Raw genomic sequence first — 23,503 nt, forward strand, 5'->3', positions numbered from 1 at the left:
CCAGCTCTCCCCAGCTCTCCCCCAGCTCTCCCACAGCTCTCCCCCAGCTCTCCCCAGCTGTCCCTCCACCACTCCCCCAGCTCTCCCCAGCTCTCCCCCAGCTCTCCCTAGCTCTCTCTCCACCATTCCCCCAGCTGCTCCCCCAGCTCTCCCCCAGCACTCCCCCAGCTCAACCGCAGCTCTCCCTAGATCACTCCTGCTGCTCCCCCAGCTCCCTCCCAGCTCTCCCCAGCACTCCCCCAGCACTCCCCAGCACACCCCCAGCACAACCTCAGCACTCCCCCAGTGCTCCCCCAGCTCTCCCCCAGCACACCCGAATCTCTCCCCCAGCTCTCCCCCCGCTGCTCCCGCAGCTCTCCCACAGCTCTCCCCCAGCTCTCCCCCAGCTGTCCCCAGCTCTCCACCAGCTCTCCCCCACTGCTCCCCCCGCTCTCCCCCAACTGCTCCCCCAGCTCTCCCCCAGCTCTCCCCCAGCTCTCCCCCAGCACTCCCCCAGCACTCCACCAGCTCGCCCCCAGCTCTCCCCCAGCACACCCCCAGCAAACCCCCAACTCTCCCCCAGCACACCCCCAGCTCTCCCCCAGCACAACCCCAGCACTCCCCCAGTACACCCCCAGCTCTCCCGCAGCTCTCTCCCACTGCTCCCCCAGCTCTCCCCTAGCTCTCCCCCAGCACACCCACAGCTCTCCCCAAGCTCTCCCCCCGCTGCTCCCCCAGCTCTCACCCAGGTCTCCCCCAGCACACCCCCAGCTCTCCCCCAGCTCTCCCCCAGCACACACCCAGCACACGCCCAGCTCTCCCCCAGCTCTCCCCCCGCTGCTCCCCCAACTCTCCCCCAGCTCTCCCCCAGCTCTCTCCCGCTGCTCCCCCAGCTCTCCCCCAGCACATCCCCCGCTGCTCCCCTAGCTCTCCCCCAGCACTCCCTCAGCTCTCCCCCAGCTTCTCCCCCAGCTCTCCCCCGGCCGCGCTCTCTGCTCTGCACTCTGACCTGGCTGTAGTGGGTGGCGATGCCCCCCTCAGTGCCATGGTAGATGTAGATGCTGCCCTGATGTCCGTCCTCCAGCGGGGCTCCGATTGCCACGTCAGCCAGACCATCCCCATTCAGGTCTCTGAGGGCGGCGATGGTGCTCCCGAAACGCCCCAGTCCATTCCCCTGCTCACCCTGCAGGGAGGTGGGGCAGGAGTAATTGCCCTGGGAGAGAGAGAGGGTGAGTGAGGGACAGGAGCAAGGGAGAGACAGAGAGAGAGACAGAGAAAGACAGATAGTCAGAGAGAGAGACAGAGAGAGAGAGACAGAGAGAGAGAGACAGAGAGAGAGACAGAGAGAGGCAGAGACAGAGACAGAGAGAGAGACAGAGAGAGAGACAGAGAGAAACAGAGAGAGACAGGGAGAGAGAGAGAGACAGAGAGAGAGACAGAGAGAAACAGAGAGAGACAGGGAGAGAGAGGGACAGAGAGCGAGAGACAGAGAGAGACAGGGAGAGAGAGGGACAGAGAGAGAGACAGAGAGAGACAGGTAGAGAGAGAGAGACAGGGAGAGAGAGAGAGAGAGACAGAGAGAGACAGAGAGAGACGGAGAGAGAGAGAGACAGAGAGAGACAGAGAGAGACAGGGAGAGAGAGACAGAGAGAGAGACAGAAAGAGACAGATCGGGAGAGAGACAGAGAGAGAGAGAGTGAGTTGAGGAGAGGTTGGGGGAGAGAGAGACAGAGAAAGAGAGAGAGAGGGGCAGGGAGAGATAGAGAAAGGGGGGAAGGGAGAGACACAAAGGGAGAGCGAGAGAAAGTAACAGAGGTCGAGAGAGAAAAGCAGACATGGAGGTAAAGAGGTGGGGAGAGAGACAGGGAGAGAGAAAGAAACAGAACCCGAGAGAGAGAGGGACAGAGGGTAGAAAGAAAGAGGGAGAGGTGGCAGAGGAGCAGAAAGAGAGAGACAGAGAAAGAAAGGGATAGCGACAGAGTGAGCAAGAGGGACAGAGAGAGGGTTAGAGGGGAGACGGGGTGAGGGAGAGTGGCGGAGAGGGGCAGACAGAAAGCAAGAGAGAGAGGGAGAGAAAAAAGAGAGAGAGAAAGGGAGAGAGGAGGCAAGAGAGCGAAAGAGGGAGAACGTGAGAGAGGGGATAAAGAGAAAGAGAGAGACAGAGGGCGAGAGAGAGAGAGGGAGAGAGGCAGGGAGGGAGAGAGAGAGAGAATGGGTGGAGGGGTGGAGAGAGAGAGGGAGAGAGAAATAGGGAGAGAGGGAGTGGGGGAAGAAAGGTAGAGGGAGGGAGGCAAGGAGACAGAGAGAGAGAGAGAAAGAGAGAGGGATAGGGATAGGGTGAGCGAGAAGTAGAGAATGAGCGATAGAGAGTGGGAAAGGATGAGGGGGAGGGGGAGGAGCATGCAGAGGGAAAGGGAGAGAGAGAAGGAGAGAAAGGGAGAGAGAAGGAGGGAGAGTGAGAGAGAGCAAGAGAGAGAGGGGGAGAGAGGGAGATAGAGAGAAGATGAACATATGGGAGACATGACAAGCCTCTATTGCGACACTCCCACTGAAACTGTAGCTGCCGTCTGCTGGCCCACCCTGATAGCCAATGAATATAACGGGGGACAGATGGTTAACATGCCCTCCGGCAGCGGGAGCGTGGGTGCCCAGAAAGCACAGGGCAGATGCCAGTCCGCAGATGCCACGTGATGCCTGCATGGGTAGGTACAGACAGCACATTGTCAGTGGCCCGCACACTGGGCATCAGGCCGCAGGTGCGACAGTTCCACGGAGACCACCATTGCAAGTGTGCCAACGACACTCAGTTACGGAGGGACGAATTATTTCGCAAGTGACAGGGGCCCTTCGTGGGTGGGGGGGGCAGTTGGGGGTGGGGAGGGGGGCACAGCCTGAACACCAGAAACGCCAACTCGGAGCAATTGAACTCTCAATGACCCTCAGTGGCGGTTACTCCACAGCGATTTGGCGCCACTGCGGAGCCGGGTTAGAGTTCAGCAGACGGGCAGGTAACGGAATGAAAAAAAGGGTCCTCGGAGCTCGATAATTTCGGGGGAGGGAATATGATGACTCACCTCAGGAGACAGCGTGCAGACAGTTACGATACCACCAATCCTGTGACCCTGGTAGAGTGGGGCTCCAATCAGGAGTAAATCAGTCTCTCCGTCTCCAGTCAGATCAACAGTGCACAACTCAGAACCAAAGTAAGATCCAATCTAACCAGAATCAGAAAAAAATCACAACAGAGTAAAGCTCCCTCTACACCGTCCCCATCAAACACTCCCAGGACAGGTACAGCACGGGGTTAGATACAGAGTAAAGCTCCCTCTACACCGTCCCCATCAAACACTCCCAGGACAGGTACAGCACGGGGTTAGATACAGAGTAAATCTCCCTCTACACCGTCCCCATCAAACACTCTCAGGCCAGGTACAGCACGGGGTTAGATACAGAGTAAAGCTCCCTCTACACCGTCCCCATCAAACACTCTCAGGCCAGGTACAGCACGGGGTTAGATACAGAGTAAATCTCCCTCTACACTGTCCCCATCAAACACTCCCAGGACAGGTACAGCACGGGGTTAGATACAGAGTAAATCTCCCTCTACACCGTCCCCATCAAACACTCCCAGGACAGGTACAGCACGGGGTTAGATACAGAGTAAATCTCCCTCTACACTGTCCCCATCAAACACACCCAGGACAGGTACAGCACGGGGTTAGATACAGAGTAAAGCTCCCTCTACACCGTCCCCATCAAACACTCCCAGGACAGGTACAGCACGGGGTTAGATACAGAGTAAAGCTCCCTCTACACTGTCCCCATCAAACACTCCCAGGACAGGTACAGCACGGGGTTAGATACAGAGTAAATCTCCCTCTACACTGTCCCCATCAAACACTCCCAGGACAGGTACAGCACGGGGTTAGATACAGAGTAAATCTCCCTCTACACTGTCCCCATCAAACACTCCCAGGACAGGTACAGCACGGGGTTAGATACAGAGTAAAGCTCCCTCTACACTGTCCCCATCAAACACTCCCAGGACAGGTACAGCACGGGGTTAGATACAGAGTAAATCTCATTCTACACTGTCTACATCAAACACTCCCAGGACAGGTACAGCACGGGGTTAGATACAGAGTAAATCTCATTCTACACTGTCTACATCAAACACTCCCAGGACAGGTACAGCACGGGGTTAGATACAGAATAAATCTCCCTCTACACCGTCCCCATCAAACATGGCCAGGACAGTTACAGCACGGGGTTAGATACAGAGTAAATCTCCCTCTACACTGTCCCCATCAAACAATCCCATGACAGGTACAGCACGGGGTTAGATACAGAGTAAAGCTCCCTCTACACTGTCCCCATCAAACACTCCCAGGGCAGGTAGAGCACGGTGTTAGATACATTGTAAATCTCCCTCTACACCGTCCCCATCAAACACTGCCAGGACATGCACAGCACGGGGTTAGATACAGAGTGACGCTCAGAGTGAAGGGTTTTGGTGTGATACGATGGGGTATGTGTCCGTTACTGTGACCCTTTCCCTCATTAACAGAGATCCCTCTCTTGCCCCCACCACTCAAACCAGGTCTAGCCGCCCCTCCGTGCTCTGTTGCCCCTCCTGTGGTGGGCACACGGTACCTGCTCCCCAAGGATGTGCTGCCGTGTCTCCCATTGGCTCCCATTGGCATCCATCTGGAATATCACCACCTTGCCTTTGTGCCGGTATCGTGGAGCACCCACTATGTAAGAGGTCCGATTGAGCTGGAACGCAGACTCCAGAGAATAACCTGGAACAGGAAAAGACAAGGGAGGGTTTGGTAGCATCTGAGGGAGGCCGTTCCATCCGTCTCGGAGCTAGTAAAGGGACCATAGGAGGGTCAGTGCTGAGGGAGCGCCGCACTGTCGGAGGGTCAGTGCTGAGGGAGAGCCGCAGTGTCGGAGGGTCAGCGCTGAGGGAGAGCCGCACTGTCGGAGGTCAGTGCTGAGGGAGCGCCGCACTGTCGGAGGGTCAGTGCTGAGGGAGCGACGCATTGTCAGATGGTCAGTGCTGAGGGAGCACCGCACTGTCGGAGGGTCAGTGCTGATGGAGAGCCGCACTGACGGAGGGTCAGTGCTGAGGGAGCGCCGCACTGTCGGAGGGTCAGTGTTGAGGGAGCGCCGGACTGTCGGAGGGTCAGTACTGAGGGAATGCCACATTATGGGAGGGTCAGTACTGAGGGAGCGCCGCACTGTCGGAGTGTCAGTGTTGAGGGAGTGCCGCACTGTCGGAGGGTCAGTGCTGAGGGAGATCCGCACTGTCGGAGGGTCAGTGCTGAGGGAGCGCCGCACTGTCGGAGGGTCAGTGCTGAGGGAGAGCCGCACTATCGGAGGGTCAGTGTTGAGGGAGTGCCGCACTGTCGGAGGGTCAGTGCTGAGGGAGCGCCGCACTGTCGGAGGGTCAGTGCTGAGGGAGCGCCGCACTGTATCATCGCCTTTCCCCACAGTCGATTATCCAGATGTGTTTCACTTACCCAGATATGAATTTTTCATGTCTGTGTGGGACTTCGACACGTTCAGGAAAGTCCACTTGTTCCCTTTCATCTCCATCACACCCCCGGACCAATCAAACGATCCGACAGAGCCCAAAGCAATGGCGTCCTATAGAGAGATTTCAGCAAGGGGAGAATTGAAAGATTTTGTAGCGCTCCCTCAGCACTGACCCTCCTACAGTGTGGCACTTCCTCAGCACTGACCCTCCTACAGTGTGGCACTCCCTCAGCACTGACCCTCCTACAGTGCGGCGGTCCCTCAGTACTGACCCTCCGACTGTGCGGCACTCCCTCAGTACTGACCCCCCGACAGGGTGGCGCTCCCTCAGCACTGACCCTCCGACAGTGCGGCACTCCCTCAGTACTGACCCTCCGACAGTGCGGCACTCCCTCAGCACTGACCCTCCGACAGTGCGGCTTTCCCTCAGCACTGACCCTGCGACAGTGCGGCACTCCCTCAGCACTGACCCTCCGACAGTGCGGCACTCCCTCAGCACTGACCCTCCGACAGTGCGGCTCTCCCTCAGCACTGACCCTGCGACAGTGCGGCACTCCCTCAGCACTGACCCTCTGACAGTGCGGCTCTCCCTCACTGAGCACTGACCCTCCGACAGTGCGGCTCTCCCTCAGCACTGACCCTCCGACAGCGCGGCGCTCCCTCAGCACTGACACTCCGACAGTGCGGCTCTCCCTCAGCACTGACCCGCCGACAGTGCGGCTCTCCTTCAGCACTGACCCTCCGACAGTGCGGCTTTCCCTCAGCACTGACCCTGCGACAGTGCGGCACTCCCTCAGCACTGACCCTCCGACAGTGCGGCACTCCCTCAGCACTGACCCTCCGACAGTGCGGCTCTCCCACAGCACTGACCCTGCGACAGTGCGGCACTCCCTCAGCACTGACCCTCTGACAGTGCGGCTCTCCCTCAGCACTGACCCTCCGACAGTGCGGCACTCCCTCAGCACTGACCCTCCGACCGTGCGGCGCTCCCTCAGCACTGACCCTCCGACAGTTTGGCTCTCCCTCAGCACTGACCCTCCAACATTGCGGCACTCCCTCAGCACTGACCCTCCGACAGTGCGGCACTCCCTCAGCAAAGACACTCCCAAAGTGCGGCTCTCCCTCAGTACTGACACTCCCACAGTGCGGCTCTCCCTCAGCACTGACCCTCCGACTGTGCGACTATCCCTCAGTACTGACCCTCCAACAGTGCGGCATTCACACAGCACTGACCCTGCGACAGTGCGGCTCACCCTCAGCACTGACCCTCCCACAGTGCGGCTCTCCCTCAGCACTGACCCTCCGACAATGCGGCTCTCCCTCAGCACTGACCCTCCGACAGTGCGGCACTCCCTCAGTACTGACCCTCCGACAGTGCGGCACTCCCTCAGCACTGACCCTCCGACAGTGCGGCACTCCCTCAGCACTGACCCTCCGACAGTGTGGCAATCCCTCAGCACAGACCCTCCGACAGTGCGGCACTTCCTCAGCACTGACCCTCCCACAGTGCGGCTCTCCCTCAGCACTGACCCTCCGACAGTGCGGCTCTCCCTCAGCACTGACCCTCCGACAGTGCGGCACTCCCTCAGCACAGACCCTCCGACAGTCCGGCGCTCCCTCAGCACTGACCCTCCGACAGTGTGGCTCTCCCTCAGCACTGACCCTCCAAAAGTGCGGCACTCACTCAGCACTGACCCTCTGACAGTGCGGCACTCCCTCAGCACTGACCCTCCGACATGCGGCACTCCCTCAGCACTGACCCTCCCACAGTGCGGCTCTCCCTCAGTACTGACCCTCCCACAGTGCGGCTCTCCCTCAGCACTTACCCTCCGACTGTGCGACTCTCCCTCAGTACTGACCCTCCAACAGTGCGGCATTCACTCAGCACTGACCCTGCGACAGTGCGGCTCTCCATCAGCACTGACCCTCCAACAGTGTGGCTATCCCTCAGCAGTGACCCTCCAACAGTGCGGCATTCACTCAGCATTGACCGTCCGACAGTGCGGCTCTCCCTCAGCACTGACCCTCCGACAGTGCGGCGCTCCCTCAGCACTGACCCTCCGACAGTGCGGCTCTCCCTCAGCACTGACCCTCCCACAGTGCGGCGCTCCATCAGCATTGACCCTCCCACAGTGCGGATCTCCCTCAGTACTGACCCTCCGACAGTGCGGCTCTCTCTCAGCACTGACCCTCTGACATTGCGGCACTCCCTCAGTACTGACCCTTCAACAGTGCGGCACTCCCTCAGCACTGACCCTCTGACAGTGCGGCACTCCCTCAGCACTGACCCTCCGACAGTGCGGCACTCCCTCAGCACTGACCCTCCCACAGTGCGGCTCTCCCTCAGCACTGACCCTCCGACTGTGCGACTCTCCCTCAGTACTGACCCTCCAACAGTGCGGCATTCACTCAGCACTGACCCTCCGACAGTGCTGCTCTCCCTCAGCACTGACCCTCCAGCAGTGCGGCTCTCCCTCAGCACTGACCGTCCGACAGTGCGGCTCTCCCTCAGCACTGACCCTCCAACAGTGCGGCATTCACTCAGCACTGACCCTCCGACAGTGCTGCTCTCCCTCAGCACTGACCCTCCAGCAGTGCGGCTCTCCCTCTGCACTGACCCTCCGACAGTGCGGCTCTCCCTCAGCACTGACCCTCCGACAGTGCGGCTCTCCCTCAGCACTGACCCTCCCACACTGCGGCTCTCCCTCAGCACTGACCCTCCGACAGTGCGGCGCTCCCTCAGCACTGACCCTCCGACAGTGCGGCTCTCCCTCAGCACTGACCCTCCAACAGTGCGGCGCTCCCGCAGCACTGACCCTCCGACAGTGTGGCTATCCCTCAGCACTGACCCTCCGACAGTGCGGCGCTCCCTCAGTACTGACACTCCGACAGTGCGGCTCTCCCTCGCTACTGACCCTCCGACAGTGCGGCTCTCCCTCAGCACTGACCCTCCGACAGTGCGGCTCTCCCTCAGCACTGACCCTCCGACAGTGCGGCTCTCCCTCAGCACTGACCCTCCCACAGTGCGGCTCTCCCTCAGTACTGACCCTCCGACAGTGCGGCTCTCCCTCAGCACTGACCCTCCGACAGTGCGGCTATCCCTCAGCACTGACCCTCCGACAGTGCGGCTCTCCCTCAGTACTGACCGCTCCGACAGTGCGGAGCTCCCTTAGCGCTGATGCACTCTCCTCCATGGAGATATCTCCTGTGGTTTGACTGAACACTATCCGAGAATTTGTAACCCTTTCCCTTTCTCTGGCCGCATTCACTCACCCCTGTGGCCAAAGCACTGAATCCACTTTGTGACATCTCCTGCTCAAACGCACTTTGATTGGATGAGCTCTGTGTCCCTGTAAGAAATAACGTCCTGTCAGGTCTGCAATATGCCCGGGATTCGGACTGGGATCAGAAGATCCTGGAAACATTCAGGAATTCAAGTGTCGGAATCTCAAATCTCAGACTGAGCCGCGGGATGAGGCCCTTCAGCCCCTCAAGTGTGCTGCCCCCTTCCTTGAGCCTTTGGCTTATCACCTTCCTCATACTCCCCCCGTTCCCCCCTCCTCCCAGCACCTTCTCCCTGTCCCTGGTCATCCCGACCCTGGTGTCAATCTTTGCAGTGGGTTGTCGCTCCGAATAGTCTGCTTCCTTTCACTCACCCTCGATGTTGTAAATCTTCGCCTTCATTCCCTCGAAGATATTGTGAAGATCATCATAACTCTTCACTTTGATCAGGTAGTCTGGGGACGAGGCGATCATTTCCAGTTCCTCTGCTGCCTTGGGGTCTGTCTTAAACATGTCTCCCACCTTCACAATGAGGATCACATTTTACACACTGAATAATCGGACAAGTGGCAGCATCACACTCACACTGACCCACTCACACTGACACTCACATTGAAACACTCACACTGGCACCCTCACACTGAAACACTCACACTGACATAATCACACTGACACACACACACTGGCACACTCATGCTGACACACTCACGCTGGCACACTCACACTGACACACTCACACACTCACACTGACACACACACACTGACACACTCACACTGACACACTCACACTGACACACTGACACACACACTGACACACTCACACTGACACACACACACTGACACTCACACACTCACACTGACACACTCACACACTCACACACTCACACACACTCACACTGACATACTCACACTGACATACTCACACTGACACACTCACACTGACACACACACACTCACACTGACACACTCACACTGACACACCCGCACTGACACACTCACACTGACACACTCACAATGACACACTGACACACTCACACTGACACACTCACACTGACACTGACACTCTGACACTGACACACTCACACTGACACACACACTCACACTGACAAACACACACTCACACTGACAAACACACACTCACACTGACACACACACTGACAAACTCACACTGACACACACACTGGCACATTCACACACTGACACACTCATACTTTCACACTGGCACACTCACACTGACACTCTCACACCCTCACACTGACACACTCACACACTCACTCTCACACACTCACACTCACACTCACACTGATACACTGACACACTCACACTGACACACTCACACTCACACACTCACACTCACACTCACACACACTCTCACATACTCACACACACACTGACACACTCACACTGACATACTGACACACACACTGACATACTCACACTGACACAATCACATACTCACACTGACACACTCACATTGACACACTCACACAGTGACACACTGACACTCACACACTCACACTCACACTGACATACTGACACACTCACACTGACACACTCACACACTCACACTCACATACACTCACACACACACTCACACTGACACACTCACACTGACATACTGACACACACACTGACATACTCACACAGACACAATCACATGCTCACACTGACACGCTCACATTGACACACACACACGCACATTGACACACTCACACACACACTGACACACTGACACACTCACACTAACACATTCACACTGTGACACACACACTCACCCTGACACACTCACAGTCACACTGACACACTCACACTGATGCGCTCACACTGACACACACAATCACACTGACACATACACACTGACACATTCAGACTTACACTCACACACTCACACTGACTCACTCACACTGACACACTGACACACACACTGACACACACACATAGGCACACTCACAGAATCACACTGTCACATTCACACTGACACACTCAGACGTACACTCACACTGACTCACTCACACTGACACACTCACACACTCACACTGACACCCTCACACTGACACACACACACTGGCACACTCATGCTGACACACTCACGCTGGCACACTCACACTGACACACTCACACTGACACACTCACACTGACACACTGACACACACACTGACACACTCACACTGACACACACACACTGACACTCACACACTCACACTGACACACTCACACACTCACACACTCACACACACTCACACTGACATACTCACACTGACATACTCACACTGACACACTCACACTGACACACTCACACTGACACACACACACTCACACTGACACACTCACACTGACACACCCGCACTGACACACTCACACTGACACACTCACACTGACACACTCACACTGACACACTCACACTGACACTGACACTCTGACACTGACACACTCACACTGACACACACACTCACACTGACAAACACACACTCACACTGACATACACACACTCACACTGACACACACACTGACAAACTCACACTGACACACACACTGGCACATTCACACACTGACACACTCATACTTTCACACTGGCACACTCACACTGACACTCTCACACCCTCACACTGACACACTCACACACTCACTCTCACACACTCACACTCACACTCACACTGATACACTGACACACTCACACTGACACACTCACACTCACACACTCACACTCACACACACTCTCACATACTCACACACACACACTGACACACTCACACTGACATACTGACACACACACTGACATACTCACACTGACACAATCACATACTCACACTGACACACTCACATTGACACACTCACACAGTGACACACTGACACTCACACACTCACACTCACACTGACATACTGACACACTCACACTGACACACTCACACACTCACACTCACATACACTCACACACACACTCACACTGACACACTCACACTGACATACTGACACACACACTGACATACTCACACAGACACAATCACATGCTCACACTGACACGCTCACATTGACACACACTCATGCACATTGACACACTCACACACACACTGACACACTGACACACTCACACTAACACATTCACACTGTGACACACACACTCACCCTGACACACTCACAGTCACACTGACACACTCACACTGATGCGCTCACACTGACACACACAATCACACTGACACATACACACTGACACATTCAGACTTACACTCACACACTCACACTGACTCACTCACACTGACACACTGACACACACACTGACACACACACATAGGCACACTCACAGAATCACACTGTCACATTCACACTGACACACTCAGACGTACACTCACACTGACTCACTCACACTGACACACTCACACACTCACACTGACACACTCACACTGACACACTCACACAATCACACTGACACATTCAGACTTACACTCACACTGACTCACTCACACTGACACGCTCACACACTCAGACTGACACACACACTGACACACACACACTCAACCTCACACAATCACACTGACACACTCACACTGACACACTGACACACACACTCACACACTCACGCTGACACACTCACACTCACACACTCACACACTCACACTGACACATTGACACACTCACACTGACACAATCACACTGACACACTCACACTGACTCACTCACACTGACACACTCACACACTCAGACTGACACACTCACACTGACACACACACTGACACACACTCAAACTCACACAATCACACTGACACACTCACTGACACACACACACAGGCACAGTCACAGAATCACACTGACACACTCACTGACACACACACACAGGCATGCTCACAGAATCACACTGACACACTCAGACTTACACTCACACACTCACACTGACACACTCACACTGACACACACACTGACACACTCACACTGACACACACACACTCAACAGACTCACTCAGACTTACATACACACTCACGTAGACACAGACACACGCGCACTAACACACTCACACTCACACAATCAAACTGTCACACACTCGCACATTCACACTGACACACTCACACTCGCACAGACACACACACTCACACACACGCACAGACCTTCACACCCACAATCTCACACTGATATGCTCTCACACACATGTTAACACACATACACACAAACTAACACATTCACACACACTCACACACACTGGCATACTCAGATGCACACACTCACAATCACACACCCATCACACATCACAATCACACACACATGCACTCACACACTGACACACTCAGACTCACATCAAACACACTTACACTCATACACACAATCACATTCACTGTCACAGTCACTCACACACACACACTCACACACACTCTCATACTTTCACACTCGCACACAAAATCACACTCACTGTCACACTCAGTCACACATGAACACTCACACTGACATTCACACACACACACTCACTCAAACTGATGCAGGGTCGCGCACTCACTCACACACTCTCTCACACCGACACTCACTCACACATTCACACGGGCACACACACTAACACACAGACACACTTTCACACTCACCCACACACACACATACAGACACTCACAGAATCACAGAACCACTCAGAGCAGAAGAGGCCTTTCGGCCCATCAAGTCCGCACTGACACTGTGAGAAACCCCTGACCTATCTCCCTAACCCCATTGACCAGCACTTGGCCCATAGCCTTGAATGTTATGAGGTGCCAAGTACTTTATAAAGAATGTGAGTCTAACCCACCTCCACCACCCTCCCAGGCAGCGAATTCCAGACCGTCACCACCCTCTGGGTAAAAAAGTTCCTCCTCACATCCCCCCCTAAACCTCCTGCCCCCTCACCTTGAACTTATACCCCCCTCGTGACTGACCCTTCAACTAAGGGGAACAGCTGCTCCCTTTATATGCTGAAATCCATATAAACTACATCCACTGTGCTACCCTCTTCTACAGACCTGGTCACCCTGTCCATGCCCCCTCATAATCTTGTCCACCTCGATCAGGGTCGCCCCTCAGTCTTCTCTGCTCTAACAAAAACAACCCAAGTCTATCCAAACCTCTCTTCGTAACTTAAATGTTTCATCCCCAGGCAACATCCTGGTGAATCTCCTCTGCACCCCCCTCCAGTGCAATCCCATCCTTCCTATAATGTGGTGACAAGAGCTGCACACAGTACTCCAGCTGTGGCCTCACCAAGGGTCTCTACAACTCCCAACATGACCTCCCTACTTTTGTAATCTATGCCCCGATTGATAAAGGGAAGTGTCCCCTATGCCTTTTTCACCACCCCACTAACATGTCCCCCGCCTTCAGAGATCTATGGACACACACACACCAAGGTCCCTTTGTTCCTCAGAACTTCCTAGTGTCATGCTGTTCATTGAATACTTCCTTGTCAAATTACTCCTTCCAAAGTGTATCACCTCACACTTTTCAGGGTTTAACTCCATCTGCCACTTATCTGCCCATTTGACCATCCCATCTATGTCTTCCTGTAGCCCAAGACACTCAACTTCACTGTTAACCACCTGGCCAATCTGTGTGTCATCCGCAAACTTACTAATCCTACCCCCCACATAGTCATCTATGTGGTTTATATAAATGACAAATGATAGGGGACCCAGCACAGATCCCTGTGGTAGACCACTGGACACTGGCTTCCAGTCACTAAAGCATCCTTCTGTCATCACCCTCTGTCTCCTACAACTAAGCCAATTTTGAATCCATCTTATCAAATTACCCTGTATCCCATGTGCCTTTGCCTTCTTTATAAGTCTCCCATGTGGGACCTTGTCAAAGGCTTTGCTGAAATCCATATAAACTACATCAACTGCACTCCCCTCATCTACACACCTGGTCACCTCTTCCAAAAATTCAATCCAATTTGTTAGGCATGACCTCCCACTGACAAAGCCATGCTGACTATCCTTGATCAAACCTTGCCTCTCCAAGTGGAGATAGATTCTCTCCTTCAGAACTTTCTCCAATAGTTTCCCTACCACTGATGTGAGACTCACTGGCCTGTAGTTCCCAGGCTTATCTCTACAACCCTTCTTAAATAGCGGAACCACATTAGCTGTTCTCCAGTCCTCTGGCACCTACCCTGTGGTCAGAGAGGAATTAAAAATTTGGGTCAGAGCCCCTGCGATCTCCTCCCTTGCCTCCCTCAGAAGTCTGGGACACAAATCATCCAGACCTGGAGATTTGTCCACTTTTAAGCCTGCCAACACCTCCAATACCTTGTCACTCCCTATATCAATTTGCTCAAGAACCTCGCAGTCTCTCTCCCCGAGTTCGATACCTTCATCCTCATTCTCTTGGGTGAAGATGGATGTGAAATATTCATTCAACACTCTAGCGATGTCCTCTGGCTCCAACCAAAGGTTGCCCTCTTGCTCCCTAATGGGGCCTACTCTTTCCCTGGTTATCCTCTTCCCATTGATACACTTATAGAATTTCTTGGGATTTTCCCTACTTTTACTAGCCAGAGCTTTCTCATTTCCCCTCTTTGCTCTCCTAATTGCTTTCTTAAGCTCCACCCTGCACTGTCTGTACTCCACTAATGCCTCCGCTGATTTGCTTCCATTGTACATGATAAAAGCCCCTCTTTTCCTTTTCATCGTATCCTGAATATCTCTGGTCATCCATGGATCTCTGGGCTTGTTACTCCTTCCTATCACCCTAGTGGGAACATGTTGAGCCTGTACCCTCCCCATTTCCTTTTTGAATTCTCCCTGCTGCTCCTCTGTAGATTTCCCCACAAGTAGCTGTTCCCAGTCAACCTTGGCCAGATCCTGCCTTATTTTATTAAAATCCACTCTCCCCGATTCCAAAACATTTTTTTGCAACTTTTCTATTTCTTTGTCCATAAAAAACTTAAACTGTACCATGTTGTGATCGCTATTGCTAAAATGCTCCCCCACCACCACCTCAACCACCTGTCCAGCTTCATTCCCCAGAATTAGGTCCAGCAATGCACCATCCCTTGTTGGACCCTCTACATATTGACCTAGAAAGTTCTCCTGTACACATTTCAAGAAATCCACTCCATCCAAGCCCTTAACACTATGTCTATCCCAATTAATGTTGGGAAAGTTGAAATCACCTAATATAATTACCCTATTGTTATTGTTTTTACACACCTCCACAAAATGTGCACATATTTGCTCCTCAATTTCCTGCTGACTATCTGGGGGTCTATAATAAACACCTAACAATGTGGCTGCCCCTTTTTTATTCCTAAGCTTTACCCACAAAGGTTTATTTGATGCCCCCTCCAAGATATCATCTCTCCTTACTGCAGTAACTGACTCCTTAACTAATAATGCAACATCTCCTCCTCTTTTACCCCATCCCCTGTCAAGCTCTGTATCTCGCTCTCTGGCTCTCCCTTGGGGAGAGGGGGAAAAGGCCGAGCTGGCGGGCGTGGGGGAGGCAGATATAGAGATGAAGAGGCAGAGAGAGTCGGGCAAAGACAGAGGGAGAGGGGATGAAACAGTGAGAGAGTGTGGGGGAGAGGCATAGAGAGCGAGTGGGGGAGAGGCAGAGAGAGAGTGGGGGAGAGGCAGAGAGAGTGGGGGAGGGACAGAGAGAGAGTGGGGAAGAGGCAGTGGGAGAGTGGGGAAGAGGCAGAGAGAGAGTGGGGAAGAGGGAGAGTGGGGAAGTGGCAGAGGGAGAGTGGGGAAGAGGCAGAGAGAGAGTGGGGGAGAGGCAGAGAGAGTGGGGGAGAGGCAGAGAGAGAGTGGGGAAGAGGAAGAGAGAGAGTGGGGAAGAGGCAGAGAGAGAGTGGGGGAGAGGCAGAGAGAGTGGGGGAGAGGCAGGGAGAGAGTGGGGAAGAGGAAGAGAGAGAGTGGGGAAGAGGCAGAGAGAGAGAGGGGGAGTGAGAGTGGGGGAGGCAGAGAGAGAGAGGGGGAAGAGGCAGAGAGAGAGAGAGAGAGAGTGGAGGAGAGGCAGAGGGAGTGGGGGAGAGGCAGAGAGAGTGGGGGAGAGGACCTTTTTCATATCCCCCCTTTGCTCTCCTAATTGCTTTCTTAAGCTCCACCCTGCACTTTCTGTACTCCACTAATGCCTCCACTGATTTGCTTCCCTTATACCTGCAAAAAGCCTTTCTTTTCCTCCTCATCGTATCCTGCATATCTCTGGTCATGCATGGTTCTCTGGGCCTGTCACACATGCACACAAATGCACTCACACATGCATACACACACACAAACGCACACACATACACTCACATAAACACACAATCACACTCAAATACACACATTCACACACCCCCACACACTCACAAACTCAAAATCACACAGATATTCACACACATACTCTCAGTTCACACTCACACACACACACACACACACACACACACACACACACACACAGACCTTCACACCCACAGTCTCATACACTCACACACACTGACACACTCAGCCTCACACACTCACATGCACAGTCACATTCACACGCACAATCACAGAGGAATGCCAATCACACTCACTCACACTCACACATACATACACACTCAAACACACACTGAGTTTCACATCCACACTGTCACACACACACAAACACACACACATGCACACACACACAGATACTCACACCCACACTCTTACACACACACAAACACACACACATGCACACACACACACTGACCTTCACACCCACACTCTCACACACACACAAACACACACACAAGCACACACACACACTGACCTTCACATCCACACTCTCTCACACACACAAACACACTCACACACACACACACACACACACACACACACACACTGACCTTCACACCCACACTCTCGCACTCAGGCACTCTCCAACACACAAACACAAAGACACACACACACACTCACACACTCACACTGTCACATTCAGGCTCACACATTCACACTCACACTTACAGACACACTCACACACACAATCACACTCACTGCCATTCACACTCATTCACACTCACACACACATTCAAACACACTCCTACTCTCACACACACTCACACATGCATTGACATTCACAAGCACTGTCACACTCACATACTCTCTCACACACACATTGATACACTCAGACTCACACAGTCACACTCACATACACACTCACACAGGCAATCACACACAGACACATGCTCACACATTCACACACCCATATACACACACACTCACACACACTCACACTGATACACTGAAATTGACCTACTCAAAAGCACACACTCACACACTCGGCCTCACAGACACACTCACACTCACACACCCACACACACTCGCACTCACAGTCGCACTCACACGCACACTCTCAACCACAATCACATACACTAACACTCTGACATTCACTCACACACTCACACACATACAAACAGGCTCATACAAATGCACACATTCACTCAAACAGAAACATATACATACACACACACACACACAAACATACAGACACATACAAACACACAGACAAACACACACTCACACATGCATGTACATACACACACACTCATACTCACACACACATACAATCTCACACACACACACACAGGAACACACACATACGCAATCACACACACATACATACACACACACGTGCACACACACACATAAGCATACACCCTCACACAAATACATACACCCTCAAACACACACACATTCACACACATACACACACACACACGCACATACAAACATACACCCTCACACACACACACGCACATGCACACACACTCATGCATACATGCACTCCCTCACTCACACACACACATGCACATACACACACTCTCTCCCTCACTCACACACACACACACTCACACATACATACACTCTCTCCCTCACTCGCACACACACACACACACACGCACATACACTCACACACACACGCATACTCACACACACATACAATTTCACACACACACACACAGGAACACACTCATACACAATCACACGCACATACACACACACTCACGTGCACACACTCATAAGCATACACCCTCACACAAATACATACACCCTCAAACACACACACATTCACACACATACACACACACACATGCACATACAAACATACACTCTCACACATACACACACACACACACTCATGCATACATACACTCCCTCACTCCCTCACTCACACACGCACACACTCTCTCCCTCACCCACACACACACACACACATGCACATACACTCACACACACACGCATACTCACACACACATACAATTTCACACACACACAGGCACACACACACTCCTCCATGATCATAGACCCTCTGACAGGCTCCGAACTTACCCCGATCGCACAACGAATTATCCCTTTTTCTTTGGCAGACTCGATGGCTTTTCCAAGATCGTGGTCGCCCTTAGACCGGAGTCCATCGGTGATGACAATGAGCAGTCTGGTAGCATCCTCCCTGGCTCCAGCCTCCTTTGTAAAGACCTTATCCCTGTAGGTGGGGCAGGGGGTGGGGGAGACAGGAGGAAATTTCAATCCCACTGAGTGAGCGATGGCTTCCATTCTATAAGCTCTTGGAACATAGGAAAGCAACTCACATGATGAGGCCATTCAGCCCATCGAAGAGGGCTCTTCCCGAGAGAATTCGACTTTATCTCACTCGTCTCCCTCCCACACACCCCTGAAATACGTTCCCCTAACAATTCCCCATTCCCAGTGTTCCTATTGAACCTGCTTCCCCCGATTCCCCATTCCCAGTGTTCCCATTGAACCTGCTTCCCCCGATTCCCCATTCCCAGTGTTCCTATTGAATCTGCTTCCCCCGATTCCCCATTCCCAGTGTTCCTAATGAACCTGCTTCCCCCGATTCCCCATTCTCAGTGTTCCCATTGAACCTGCTTCCCCTGATTCCCCATTCCCAGTGTTCCTATTGAACCTGCTTCCCCTGATTCCCCATTCCCAGTGTTCCTATTGAACCTGCTTCCCCCGATTCCCCATTCCCAGTGTTCCTATTGATCCTGCTTACCCCGATTCCCCCATTCCGAATGTTCCCATTGAACCTGCTTCCCCCGCCCTTTCATTCCTCCACATCCCTCTGAAAGTGCGGAACGCGGGATTGGACTGGATGTTCCTACCGGGACTGAACCCAGCTTTCAATTTAAGGCATTTCTTTGCTGCTTATTGAACGCGATTTGAACACTGAAGGTGGCGAAATTTTGCTAAGTGTGAGACCAAAGTGGACTCTCCCCCAGCCCCCACCACACCCGCCCCCCCACCCCCCCAGACTTCTCCAGCTCCAGCTTGGAGACCCCCCCCACTCCACCGAAAATTGCCCCCATAACCTCCAACGCACTCACGTGACAAATTTAATGGCTGTGCCTGTCATCGTCACACTCTCCATCAAATTAATCTGCTTGATGGTCTTTTTCAGATCAGTTTTTGGATCAGTAAACTGCTTGAAGTCCATCTCAATCTTCTGCAGCGTAGAAAACTGGACAACAGCAAACTGGGAAAGACAGATATCACAGTGAGGACTGACGCTCAAGGTCACTATCACTCTCTCGCTGTAACCATCTATCCATCCGCAAACTAATCCCACTGTCCCACTCTCTCTCCATAGCCCTGTATCCATCCCCAAACTAATCCCACTGCCCCGCTCTCTCCCCATAGCTCTGTATCAATCCCCAAACTAATCCCACTGCCCCACTCTCTCCCCATAGACTTGTATCAATCCCCAAACTAATCCCACTGCCCCACTCTCTCCCCATAGCCCTGTATCAATCCCTAAAACTAATCCCACTGTCCCGCTTTCTCCCCATAGCCCTGTATCAATTCCCAAACTAATCCCACTGTCCGGCTCTCTCCCCATAGCCCTGTATCAATCCCCAAACTAATCCCACTGCCCCACTCTCTCCCCCATAGCCTTGTATTGCTCCCTCCAGTTCTCCGGCTCCCCTGACACACTCACGTTCATCGTGCTCCTGTCTGCAGCTTCCATCATCTGCAGCATGAATCGCTTGTTGTTCTCCAAATCTCGCTTTTTCAGACTGTTGGAGCCATCGAACAGGAAGACCACGTCAGTCGTGACGATGGGACACTCTGTGAGGAACCGGGAGAGGGTCAGTGCTTGAGAATGTCTGCTCCACGCATCGCCACGTGCCGCACCGCCAGCACTTCACCCCCAGGATGAGCGCCTCCCAGTGGACAACGCCGCCCAACAGCCGATGGCTCGGAAATGATTTCTGAGGGAACTGATGGGGTCGAGAGAGAGAGGGACCCGATTCCCGTTGGTGTTTGGTGGGGGGGGGGTGTGTCTAGGACGAGGGAGCAGAGTCTATGTTTAGAGTCAGGCACTTCGGGAGAAAATTTAGGGAACACTTCCTCACACAAATGACAGGAGAAGTTTGGGACACTCTCCCGCCAGCGGTAACTGGTCAATTGTTAATTTAAGAATAGGTGAGATTGATCGGTTTCTGTCATGCAAAGGAGTCCAGAGACACGGGGCAAAGGGGTTAGGGAGGACATATGTCAGAGGTCACCCATAGGCTCGTCGAGAGGAGGAACAGGCTCGAGAGGGGCTGAGCGGCCTCTCTCTATACAAATTTTCCAAGGGTGCGCCGCACTGTCGGAGGGTCAGTGCTAAGGGAGAGCCACAATGTCAGAGGGTCAGTACTGAGGGAGGGCCGCACTGTCAGAGGGTCAGTGCTGAGGGAGTGCCGCACTGTCGGAGGGTCAGTGCTGAGGGAGTGCCGCACTGTCGGAGGGTCAGTGCTGAGGGAGAGCCGCACTGTCAGAGGGTCAGTGCTGAGGGAGAGCCGCACTGTCGGAGGGTCAGTACTGAGGGAGCGCCGCACTGTCGGCTGGTCAGTGCTGAGGGAGAGCCGCTCTGTGGGAGGGTCAGTGCTGAGGGAGCGCCGCACTGTCGGAGGGTCAGTGCTGAGGGAGCACCGCACTGTCGGAGGGTCGGTGCTGAGGGAGAGCCGCACCGTCGGAGGGTCAGTACTGAGGGAGAGCCGCACTGTGGGAGGGTCAGTACTGAGGGAGCGCCGCACTGTAGGAGGGTCAGTGCTGAGGGAGAGCCACACTGTCGGAGGGTCAGTGCTGAGGGAGCACCGCACTGTCGGAGGGTCAGTGCTGAGGGAGCGCCGCACTGTAGGAGGGTCAGTGCTGAGGGAGCGCCGCACTGTCGATGGTGCAGTCTTTCAGGATGACCCATTAAACCTAGGGTAATCAACCCTCTCGGGCGGGTTTTAATGTTCACATGGCTGCTATTGGGGGACGAGCTGGGATGAGTTCTCCCCGACGACCTTCAGTTAAATCTATCCCCCAACATCGCAAGAGACTCAGAATACTGACCTCCATCTCATTTTTGTGCTTGGGAGCTTGCTGTACGCAAATTGGCTGATGAAACCCCTACGTTACAAGGTGAAACCACTTCAAAGGAGTGTGTGAAGTGCATCGAGTTGTCCCAAGGCTGTGAAAGGCTCTACTCAAAGGCAGGATCGCTCCTGGGTCGTGAAATCCATTGATCTCTCTGTCCCTGCCTGTTATATTGACCCATCAATGGAGGTTGTTGCATTTAACGTACAGGATGATGCAATGCTTGATACATTTATTCGTTTCTACTAACAAGAGTGGGACCCTCTGGGAGTGTTTTGATAGGTCCCCTCATCAGATTGTGTGTCACTGAGCAACACTTCTTGAGTCAGCCAGTTTGAGCCCATCTCCCAGCCAGCCGGTGTCACAGGGGAGATTTTCAGAGCGTGAGGCTGGAAAGGTGAAGTGTCAGTGACATCGGGAGCGGCATTAACCGTCTGGGTGGGGTTGTTGAGAATTCCGCGGTATCTGTTTTGGTTGCACCTGTCATTTGTGGTGTGTTTGGCCACAGGTTGTCTGTTCATTCACATGTCGCTCATCCTTACCCTGAATGTTAGAGTGAAGGACGTATCTCTACGTTGGCTTTCCTTTCTGACCCTGTCTCTCGTGCCGAGCGCTGGAAGCTTGCGGTTTTAATACCAAAGCAAGCGCCTTCAATCTCATCTCATATCGAATTTAATCCAAATGCTTTGGACCCAAACCAGACCAGACTCACATCCCGGGATCTGGTCAAGGTTCAGAACAAATTCAAGATCGTTCCTTTCTCTCTCTCTCTCTCTCTGTCACTGTCTCTCTCTCGCTCGCTCTGTCTCTCTCTCTCGCTTGCTTGCTCGCTCTGTCTCTCTCTCTCTCTTTCTCTCTCCCTCTCTCACTCTGTCCCTCTCTCTTTCTCTCTCTCTTTCTCTCTGTCTCTCTCTCTCGCTTGCTCGCTCACTCTGTCTCTCTCTCCTTCTCTCTCCCTTTTGTTGTGTCTCTCTCTCTGTGTCTCTGTCGCTCTCACTCTCACCCGTCTTGCTCCCTGTCTCTCTATCTGTCTCTCCCTCTGTCTTTCTCTGTAACTCTAACTCCCTTTGTCTCTTCCTCTCGCTGTGTCTCCCTGTCTCCGTATGCCACTGTCCCTCACTTTGTCTCTCTCTCTCCCTTTCTCTGTCTCTCTCTCTCTCCCTCTCACTGTCTGTCTCTCTGTCCCTTTCTCCATTTCTCTCTCTCCCTCTCACTCACTGTCTGACTCTCTGTCTACCTCTGTCTCTGTCTTTCTAACTCTCACTCTCTCTCTCTGCATCTGTCCCTCTTTGTCCCCCTTTCTCTCTATGGCTCTCTGCCATTTGCTCTCTCCTGTGTCTCTCTCTCTGTTTGTCTCTCTCACTCACTCTCTCTC

At 53.5% G+C, this 23,503-nt stretch overlaps 1 protein-coding gene across 1 annotated transcript in view; it reads right to left on the reverse strand.

Annotated features, from left to right (window-relative positions):
- LOC121274777 (integrin alpha-X-like) overlaps positions 1-23,503 on the reverse strand; it is a 211,530-nt gene that overhangs the window by 125,169 nt on the left and 62,858 nt on the right. Inside the window, exons 6-14 of the mRNA XM_041182115.1 lie at positions 20,717-20,847; positions 20,106-20,254; positions 19,087-19,240; positions 9,177-9,324; positions 8,794-8,870; positions 5,505-5,631; positions 4,633-4,781; positions 3,054-3,194; positions 989-1,192 (exon numbers count right to left, since the gene is read on the reverse strand). Of these exons, the coding sequence (XP_041038049.1) occupies positions 989-1,192; positions 3,054-3,194; positions 4,633-4,781; positions 5,505-5,631; positions 8,794-8,870; positions 9,177-9,324; positions 19,087-19,240; positions 20,106-20,254; positions 20,717-20,847 (1,280 nt within the window). The remainder of the gene's footprint in view (positions 1-988; positions 1,193-3,053; positions 3,195-4,632; positions 4,782-5,504; positions 5,632-8,793; positions 8,871-9,176; positions 9,325-19,086; positions 19,241-20,105; positions 20,255-20,716; positions 20,848-23,503) is intronic.

The sequence above is a fragment of the Carcharodon carcharias genome (assembly GCF_017639515.1).
Source record: "Carcharodon carcharias isolate sCarCar2 chromosome 38 unlocalized genomic scaffold, sCarCar2.pri SUPER_38_unloc_13, whole genome shotgun sequence".
Lineage (NCBI taxonomy): Eukaryota > Metazoa > Chordata > Chondrichthyes > Lamniformes > Lamnidae > Carcharodon > Carcharodon carcharias.